The 9,789-nt window shown below is 42.3% G+C and overlaps 2 protein-coding genes across 5 annotated transcripts; both read right to left on the reverse strand.

Moving 5' to 3' along the window:
• Positions 1–3: 3 nt before the first annotated feature.
• LOC137107605 (coiled-coil domain-containing 92B-like) lies at positions 4–3,461 on the reverse strand. 4 transcript variants are annotated; one of them, XM_067491327.1, is made up of 4 exons: positions 3,016–3,461; positions 2,478–2,677; positions 2,299–2,346; positions 4–1,538 (listed from the first exon to the last, which is right to left on the reverse strand). In XM_067491327.1, the coding sequence occupies exons 2-4, from the start codon at positions 2,605–2,607 to the stop codon at positions 835–837; spliced, it is 882 nt and encodes a 293-aa protein (XP_067347428.1). In that variant the 5' UTR covers positions 2,608–2,677; positions 3,016–3,461; the 3' UTR covers positions 4–834. The 4 variants fall into 4 exon arrangements, with proteins under 4 accessions (XP_067347428.1, XP_067347427.1, XP_067347426.1 ...); XM_067491326.1 differs by having other exon boundaries at positions 2,478–2,632; positions 2,894–3,461; XM_067491325.1 differs by having other exon boundaries at positions 2,478–2,632; positions 2,842–3,461.
• A 213-nt stretch (positions 3,462–3,674) lies between these two features.
• LOC137108240 (F-box only protein 40-like) lies at positions 3,675–9,364 on the reverse strand. Its single transcript, XM_067492601.1, has 9 exons — positions 9,277–9,364; positions 8,773–8,821; positions 8,042–8,624; positions 7,470–7,939; positions 6,675–6,854; positions 5,613–5,851; positions 5,220–5,351; positions 4,295–4,610; positions 3,675–4,197 (listed from the first exon to the last, which is right to left on the reverse strand). Exons 2-9 carry the CDS (start codon positions 8,773–8,775, stop codon positions 3,988–3,990), a joined length of 2,133 nt encoding a protein of 710 aa, XP_067348702.1. The 5' UTR covers positions 8,776–8,821; positions 9,277–9,364; the 3' UTR covers positions 3,675–3,987.
• Positions 9,365–9,789: the final 425 nt, after the last annotated feature.

Genomic DNA, 9,789 nt, shown 5'->3' on the forward strand with positions numbered 1-9,789 from the left:
AGGTAACATTATCTGTCAGGGTCTTGTTACAGTTAATGGGTTCTTCCATTACAGATGGCTTAAAAAATGACTGAAATGTTTGCTAGTTAAAGAGTAAAAAATAAATTTAGAGTCTCGACAGAAAAGCAGTTTAGCACAATGATATAATATATTGATAACAACAACCTTTTTCCACAGATGGTGTAGGAGTAAAGCCAATAGTGAATAAATTATATGTACAGGTTCTTCAGTTTCCAGTTATTGTAATTAGTTAGACTCCAGTTATTGTTCACCAAGGCTCAATTTGGTGTTTGTCTGAAATACCTGCATTGTTCTTATATAACTAATTAAAAACAGACAACATGACAACAGAAATTGGGTTCTGCCGCTACGAGGCACATTGCATGAATTTAATAATAAAGTGCAAATCATAAAAAATGTCCCTAAGCCTTTGAGAGTAATTTTCTGAACCTAGAATATGGCTGGTGCAGTGAAAAAGCAGACTGCCACCTTGAACCTTATGGTGTCGAATGTTTATAGACCCAGAAGTCAAGGCTACTAATTACAGGCAAAGCTGTGTTAAACAACAGTGTTAAAATTAAAAAGGCATCAGTTTAAAGCAGTACTGCTATTCAGTCCTTTTTGGCCCACTCGTACATGTTGTACCAACAATGTGACAAATTCAGTTAATGCATCTATGCGCTGGTTTGATCACATAGTCCCGTGCAACCAACTCTAAATGTCAACTCAACTCTACAGACAATCACAAGGTTATATCTCTCTCAAGTGCTTTCTGCTACAACTGTACGAGCTGTTAGGATCTGCTGGAAGACATCGCTTCTCCTAAGTTATCCATCACAGAGCAGTTTCTCCCTCGCCTGCTCCCATGTCCACCCTCCTGTGCACCTGACCGTCCTCTATATCTTCCCACTCATCCTCCATTCCCTCACCATCCTGCGTTCTGATTGGTTGGCTCAAGCGAAGCAGGCGGTATCTAAGTGGAATCAAGAAGAGCGCTGGGTCGGGCATGGGATGTGGCCTCTGTGGTGACGTCACTCTCTCCCGAGGGACGCAAGCTCTGACCCTCTCCTCCCTCGTAGTGATACGCCTTCTGTGTCTCGCCTCTGGTTGGCTCGAAGAGGTTGGAGGAGGTGGAGACCGAAGCCAATCTGAGCTCTCCCCTTCATCATCTTCATCCTCCTCCTCCTCTTCTTCTCTTTCCTCTTCTTCCTCCTTTGCTCTGGGTCCCCCCTCTCTTTCTGCAGTTGTGCTCTGTTGTTGCTGGAACAGTTTTAAGCGTGCACTGTGGAGCTCATGGCAGAGTGTTGTAGTAGTGACATTTTGACGTTGCAGCTCACGACTCAGTAGCATGATCTTGTGGCTGCGGTGTTTCAGTTCCTCCAGGAAATGTTGCTCTTCTTCCCTGAGGCTCCTACCAAGGGCTGATGCTCGGACCCGGCCGGCCCGCAACTCACCACGCACAGTGACCATCATGCACTGCTGATCTTGTAGCAGGCGCTCTGCAGCCTCACAACGCACTACCAGCTCTGCTTCCTCCTCTGGGAAACATGTGAATACACACACAGTATGGACTGAAGTGTACAGCATATTCACATTTCTTATATTTTCTTTTAGACATTCACTGGACATGTTTTCTTTTATCAAGGCCATGAAGTGGTGAAACTGTAAATATGCAATGGAAAAGGTTTTTCCTTTCCAATGAATGGTTATGTCTTATAGCCTTTTATTAAATGGTATATTTTAACATTATGTAAAAAAAATAAAACAATCGCAAATACCTATGTGCTGCAGCACAGATTGTTGGAGCACTGCATTTTCTTGCAGCAAGCACAAATGCTGTGTCCTGTCAGGGTCTATGCCAATACTACTGTAAGTACTGCTGATATAAATCAGCAGTAAATAGTAAGGTTACGGGGAAATAATGCTAAGTGTGTCGTGGCACTAAGAACTAAGCAGCTTGCTGTGACTGAATGAAGCTAAGCAGAAACAGAATTGTATTAAGGCATTTATAATGAAACTATATATACTATAATCTATACTTAATCTACATAAATCATCAGAAATGCTCAATTGCTTCACAGAGTCCATTGTTGCAGTTACCTGTGTACTGCATCAGTACAATAAAGCCCTAAACTGCTGAAATATGAGTAAATATAATCAGAAATATAGTTTATACTAATAATAATGTGTCAAAATATTGTTTTACAATAGCTCCTCATTCTATTGGAATCAGCACAACTTTTGTGTTTTGTATATCATTATTTCCCCTCTTATCAGCAAGGAGTTGTAATGTCTTACCTGCTGGGTTTCTGTCAGGAAACCTGGAGTCCAGCTCGCAGCTTAGCTCTGCAGTCAAAAGGAGGAGAAGCACACAAGAAAGACAGAGCACCACCAAACAGGGTTACAGACAGACACAGGTAGTCAAATGGTAAAGGTCCATAAAGAGATGTAGGGCATCTGGGCATCGGTAAACTCACCATGGCAGCGCCTTTTCAGGTGTGTGATCTCCAGGTGCAGGCCAGCGAGCATGGCCAGGTGCTCCTGCTTAAGGAAGGCAATCCCCCTCTCCACACTCGCCACCTGCTGCTCCAGCCTCCCAGCATCCATGGCTGCACCCCCGCCACCACACAACCTGCACACAGATGTAGGGAGTGTGTCTGAGGGGTTTCCCCTTAAGCTGTTTACAGAAGGACAGTGCTTGGATATATATTGTAGGTTTCATAGCAAACATACTATTGATTAATTATCTGAATGTATTAATAAAACATCATAGCCCGCTCAAAATTATGTTTATAATTTATTTTACTGTGATGTCGCATCACTAATACTTTAACGACCTACCTTACAGTGCAGGTTTATTAATGGGTAATATCTTGTAAACCTATTCGCTGACCTTTCTCTCTATTTTGTCTCAATCATCTCATTTCTCGATTAGCTTCATGACTTCTGCACCGCTGGCCATTAGTGCTCCTTGTTTAGTTGTAAGTATGAATGATGACTCGGACCGTGGCCTACCGTAAAACTGAAGCGGTTTCCTATTCAGAGCGGTTCTCACGGATCCCCTTATTGCCCCGGTATTTCTGTCCTTGGTGCTGCAGAGACGGAGCAAACAAAAGATCCGTGCGAAACGTCCAAGCTGCAAAACTGCAATAAACAAAATTTAATTTAGTGCTTGTCAGGTGTTTCACTATTGCAGCTCGATGGCGTTTTTTTCTCAGTGTGAGTGAATCCTGCTGCAGTCAGTCGAAATAACCTCCTCATAACCTTCTGCTTGTGCGCGCACTATTCGCAGCCGTATTCACAACGAAGCAGCCGTGTATGAGGGGCGATTAGTGCCACGAGGAGCAGCAGCAGCAGCAGCAGGAGCAGCAGGAGGAAGAGGAGGAGGAGGAGCTCCATGGAAATGGTGGTTCCAGTTGTTGCTGTTAGTTCCCTGAGGTGATAGTGAGCTACCACCTCGGGCTACTCCGTGGGTCTGGATTTGTTTTTCATTAGTCCTCAGCTCCATAATGTGAACAATTTCACACTGCATAAACAAACTTGTGCACAGATAATGAAAATGAGAAAATGGGGCTCTGGTCATTTTGAGCCTGCTTGTGGAAGTATTTGTTTTTAGATGTTCTGGGTCTGTCACATGCAATAAGAAAAGCACCTTTCAAAAGATCTTTAACTGTTCCGTTTATTTTGCCACTATAGCACTTGGCACCTGGCTCCACAAAAATACTACATGACTTGCTGCAGAACACTCTGTTATTTACCACGCTCTAGAACAATTTATCAATATACATACATTTTTTCATATGTTGCAATAATGAGGACTATTAAATTCCATAATGTTACAGAGTAAAAATAAGTACAGGGTTATTTTATTTTGTTCTGTGTAGTACTTTGTGACTCTGGATACAAAATATAAACCATTATCTTTTCTAATAAATACATTAGACTATTTAAAGTGAACACAGCAGGTAGAATTAAATGTTTTTTTAATTATTTCCATCTGTTTCCTTTGAAATGGTTGACAAGGCTCAGTCTCTCCTGGCTGCTCTCCAATTTCTCACTCATGCTGGGGAGGGGAACAGGCTCACGGTGCAAAGAGGTGTCATAGTAAGGACAGACTTTTAAATGAGCAGATATTGGGGGGTTGTCTGCCATATGCCACACATCCACAGAGGAGAAGAGGTGACTGAACTCCCAAACCTGCAGAGAAACAGGTGGTGACAAAAGGAAACATTGGGTTTGTTTTTTATAAAAAAATTTAAATGATGGATGAGTTGCATGCTTTAGTTTGTCTCACGGGTTTGGCCCTCCACTTGGATCGTCCACGTGAGCAGGTCTTCCTCTCCCAGTGGAGAGTGACCATGCCTCGCTCCTGCAGCAGAGAGGTGCACACCTGCCTCATGAGCTGGGACACCAGAGCCAGCTGGGACAGCGACAAACTGTCCAGGAAGTTGGCCATGTGTTGCAGTACCTCAAAGGGCAGCAAGCTTAGAGAATCACAACCTCCGCTGCTCCTCTGGGCAGCAGACGAGTCCACTGAGCTGGGTGGCTTGAAGTCGTCGTCTGGTGATGCTACGAGGGTCGGGCGCAAGTTGAAGCTCCTCAGATGCTGACTATTGTGGAAGAAGAAAAGTCGATACCTAATTAACTGCTACAATATGAGTGGTTAGAAAGATGTGGCATTAACCCCGTACTATACTGCTCTTAGCTATGTATGCTTCACTAAAAGGAAACTTTGCTACAGTTTTGGAATTCATTGTATTTCACTTAACCAAAACCTGCACATAGTTTAAGTGGCCAAGTCTTGTTAAAAACTACCTGCTTATTTCCACATACAGACGTTGCTCCTGTATGGAGCATCATTAGCATGAGTTTGGAGTCCTGTTTGTATGCACCCCTCCAAAGTGTACTGTAGCTCTGTCTTTTAATGGAAATATTTGGTTCTTTACAAATGTTCACCCATTATAGTCACTAACTTTGTCTATTTTGGTCATTTTTATGAACGTCTGAAACATCTGCCTGGTATATTGTAAAATGACACAATAGCACATATGAGAGTGAAGAAAACCAATAAAAGCTGTCACACTATAAATCTATGAGCAAACCCTTTCACATTTTTATATTACCATTTGATGTAATTGCATCAATGATAGCTTTTAAAGTCATTCACACAAATACTAGGCCTAAATACTGCAAAATTGGAGACTGTGACTTGTTCTCACTTGTAGGTGACAGTGGCTCTATGTGTAGCGGGCTGAAACCTTCTCTGGCTGTAGGTGCAGCCCAGGTACGCTAGTGGGCATCTTTGCTCGAACCATCCATTCAGACACGTCTGGATGTCACTATGGACATTCCTGGGAAGTAAATGATGAAGTTAATGCTTTCATTATACACACATCACATGTCCATCCATATCCTACCAGTAAATATATAGTACGCATGTTGAATGTTCTTAATGATAAATCAGGAGGTTTAAATCCCAAACACAAAAAGGGATTAGCTGTTTTCTTTGTTTTGTTAAAAAATTCACACATCAGCACAGTGAAATAAATAACATGTCTTGTTCTTATATCTGCTTCTACAAACAAAACCTCATCAGCAGTATTCACAGACACCTGCAATGTGTGGCGAACTCCCTGCGGTGGAAGGTGTGACCACAACGAAAGGAGAAGACACAAGTGCTGCTGTGTCTGCTGTTCACACTCTCCACCTGCAGCTGCAGATGAAGCTTCAGCGGTGTGTCCCCCATCGCCTCCGCCAGTGTCGTCTTCCCTTTAAACGGAGCCGAGCGGAACGAGTGAGTCTGTGTCCCCACGTCAACGTAAAGTCCATCAGTTTCTTTTGACTCACTGATCTGCACGTGAATCAAGTGAGAGCTGATTACCTCCAGTTAAACAATCGTATCAACATTTTGTACATTTTATAGGCTTGTTTATCTTATTTATTTGTTTTATTTCCTTATGCTATAAGCCATGAAGAATTAAAGCAGTTCTGCGGGGAAAATATTTTGCGATAAAAAATGTGATACTGTTTAACTACTGTGGTTTTGTCTTTACAATGATTTATTATTTAAAACATTAAAATAAACAGGCAGAAAACAAGGTACGGACCTTTTAGACTCTGGTTTTGAGCTTTTTGGCTTGTGACTAAATTAAACTGTGTCCTCCCTCATTTTATTTGAATGTCAGACATTATTTATGTCCTATCCCTTTAATTTTGTTAGGCTGGGAAGCACTGCTTACAGGTCGATTTGCTGAAAATAAAGCATGTAGTGGGAGGAGGGGGACAAGAGGACTAACAATCTTTAAAAGAATGTGGGCTTTTTCTTTATTTCTCATTGTCTCCTTACAATTTATTTGAAACACAGTAGCACATTAGGCATTAGGTTGTTTAAGCCTCCAACAGGTACTTTTAAAAACGAATAATGTATATGTATAATTCTGTTAGTTCTGTTCTCACTACAGCTGCTATTATCTCCTCACACAATAACTACATCATCAGGGTGTGTTGAACATTAATGTATCACAGATTATCATTTTTATTTCCTACAGACTGATGGAGAGTGTTTCGTCAGTGATTCACCAGTTCCATTTGGTATCTGCTCAGTATTACTTGTACCTCAAATGTAAAATGTTATAAAACAAATTGTGTGGGATTGTCAAACATATATGCCTGACCTTGTGACCCATGACCTCCTTCTCAGCGTAGCCCAGCAGGGTGGCTGCTGCTTCATCACAAAACCAGTCCTGTTCGTTGGCTCCGAGGTCTGATGTGTCCACACAACAAGTCTGGCTCTGAGCTCGAGCAGCTGTGTCGTATAGATGAGCCCGCCGCTTGTAGTGATAGCTGTCAGGGACCTTGTAGGAAGAAATTCAGGAGAACATATAACGGTACAGTGCAGAGAACATTGTAAATGACTGTTTATTGGGTTAAATGTATATGTTTTGTTGAAGATTTAAAACTGCATTGGGCAATAATAAAGTATTTGTTAGTACAGGGCAACTGTCTCAATCCTGTTTTAAGCAGGACTAAGTCAGAGAGCACAAAACATTTAAAGTGTTTAGTGCATTTCCCAATCAAACCACACCTGTACAGACTGCACATCATATGCAAAAGGGCCCACAGGTTAAAGTTTGTTGGTGTGCCACCAACAGTGGTGGCACAGGTGAATTAGTTTTTTGTAATTGTATTTTTTGTAATTTTGTAAACTGATTAACTCTAACAAATACCAAACAATTACAAAAATGTATTAGTAAAAAATAATTTAAACAAGGTGTTGACTTTGGAAGCTGGTAAGTTGCACGGTTGCAGTCCAAATCACATGTTGTTGATTATGTTGATGGACAGGATGAGAGATAATGAAATAAAGATTTTAGGGTGTTGGTTAGCACAGCAGTGGATCCCGACTCCTTAAAAGGCAGATGAAGCATTTCTGTTTATCCAGCAAATACTTAAGTGCTTGTTGTCATCACCTTGAAAGAACACAGGGTCTGGACTGGAATAGGCTCCAGGCTGCCATAGACAAAATCTTTGTCCCTCGGCGTGCAGGCCTCAATTTGTCCGAAGGCGAGCAGCATGCGCCCGTGATGCACCACATACATGTTGTACTCCTGTGGGCTGAGCTCCTGCCCCAGGCGCTCCAGCACCCCCTCCTGCCACGGGGCGAGCCCTGTCTTACTTGTGTCTGGTCCAGTCACATCATCCTTCTCTGTTTCTCTGTGGTCTGCACTTCCTTTTTCTCCCCCGGTCTGGTCAATCCCCTTCTCACTAGGCTTTTGGTCTTGTTTGGCATTTTGTAGGCTTGCCTCAGCAACAGCACAGCCACCTCGCTCCATGCTGAACATCATCTCAGTCAGGTTGTATTTCTCTTTGATGAGCTCTAAGTTCTGGCCCACATTCATCTGTGCAGTCTCTTTGGCATCATTATTCTCCCACAAGGTTTCTGGAGAAGTGGTTGAACGGTGGAAACCAGAGAAAGGAAAAGCTAAATCAGAACATTTAAAATATATTTATATTTTTTATCTTATTATTCTGCATATTTCACCTTTGTCAGCATCATACCCTGCAGCACCGTTAACAATTCCTCCCACTGCAATCTCTGCTTTCTTCTCCTTTATTTCCTCCTCCTCCTTCTCCTCCTCCTCCTCCTCTTCTTCCTCCATCAGCTCTTCATAGAGGGGCTTCATTTTTAGGCGGTGGAAAAGATCTGATTGATCCACCAGAGCCATGGCAACATCCAGTGCCTCACCCTGAGCCTCATTTTCTTTCAGCACATTCTCCTGCAGCACCATGCTGCAGTTTAGGTTTGTGTCGTCAGCTGGCCAGCGGAGCCACTCCATGGAGCAGCAAACCACACTGGCCGGACACACCTGGAGGTGAGCTGCCTGCGAGGAGCGGGGAAGCTGAACAGGGCAGCCATATGCAGAATTGAGGCAGGGCACCCTCACATTTGGGCAGAGCAGCAGGTGATCTTCTTCTTTACACAGGTGGAAGAGAGCTCCACAGTGCAGGCAGCAGGGGGTGACCGCACAGCACACAGAGGCCTCCACCCGAGCCCTGCAGCGTCGGCTGTAGCAGGAATCACAGTGGACATGCTGTTGCACCCTGAAGCTTCGAGACCGATGACTCTGATTGGATCAGAAAAACGTTTAGATGAGATAACTAATTTAAAAGAATAATCAAAATGGAAGATTGGGGTGATTAACAAAATAGAAATACATCATTGCATAAGGGCTAAAAATGCCAAAACCTACATCTGGAAAGTATCTGACTCACCATGTTTACAGGAGTTTCATTGAGAAGCTGTAATTCTGCAAGAAAAATTCTGAAAACGGACACAAAAATGTAAGAATCTGAAACATCCCCATACCAGTCCACCAAATAGTTATTTTAGGTAAGTATAGGGTTAACTATTTTGGCTTTTTTCGTTTTAATGCTTTTATTACAAAACCAAAGCTACACCGGAGGCTAATGGGAAGTCTGCAAAAGGTTGACCACAATCCTAATTTGGAAAATTAAAACTTTGACCTCATGACAGTGCTTTTGTAGTTGAAAATCCAACAGATTACCAGTTCCTCCAAATTACTCTTAGAGCTTATACTGTATGCACATTAAAATGTATTTCACAAACAAAAACATTACATGTATCCCGAGACACTGTAAATAAGTCAGAAGAGCACAACATCAGCTTCTCCATATACGTCTTGTCATTTAGTTGAACAAAATACACATTATCAATACACATTCATGGATCAAAACATATCCAGACGAAGGTCTTACCAAGGAGCCACAGCAGAAATGTTGTTTCCTCTCATTGGTTTTATAACATTGCTTTCTGTCCTAGTGCCTTTTGAACTGGCAGGTTAAAATTAGCCCAGCAGCACCAAGCAGGTTCAGCATGAAAAATACCCCCCCAACACACACACACACACACACACACACACACACACACACACACACACACACATGCGCACACACATACACACACACATAGAACACACCCTCTTTCCCTCTGCTACAGTGATTTAAGCCACAACCAACAAACTGTGATAATCTTTATTCTGGGGCTGAACTAATGAGTCCGAAAAACAGCTTCACTGCAAAATAAATAGTTGATCTGTTTGATTTCATTACAATGCAAACTTGATATGCTTTGATGAACCTAAAATTTCCACTAGAGGACTGTCTTCTGATATTTCATCAGTCGATCAAAGTCATCATTATCACAGATGAATCAGATAGAAGAAGATGATAAAGATTTTCAGATTTAAGTGCCTGAGGGAGTAGTAACCT

The sequence above is a fragment of the Channa argus genome, chromosome 22, assembly GCF_033026475.1.
Source record: "Channa argus isolate prfri chromosome 22, Channa argus male v1.0, whole genome shotgun sequence".
Taxonomy (NCBI): domain Eukaryota; kingdom Metazoa; phylum Chordata; class Actinopteri; order Anabantiformes; family Channidae; genus Channa; species Channa argus.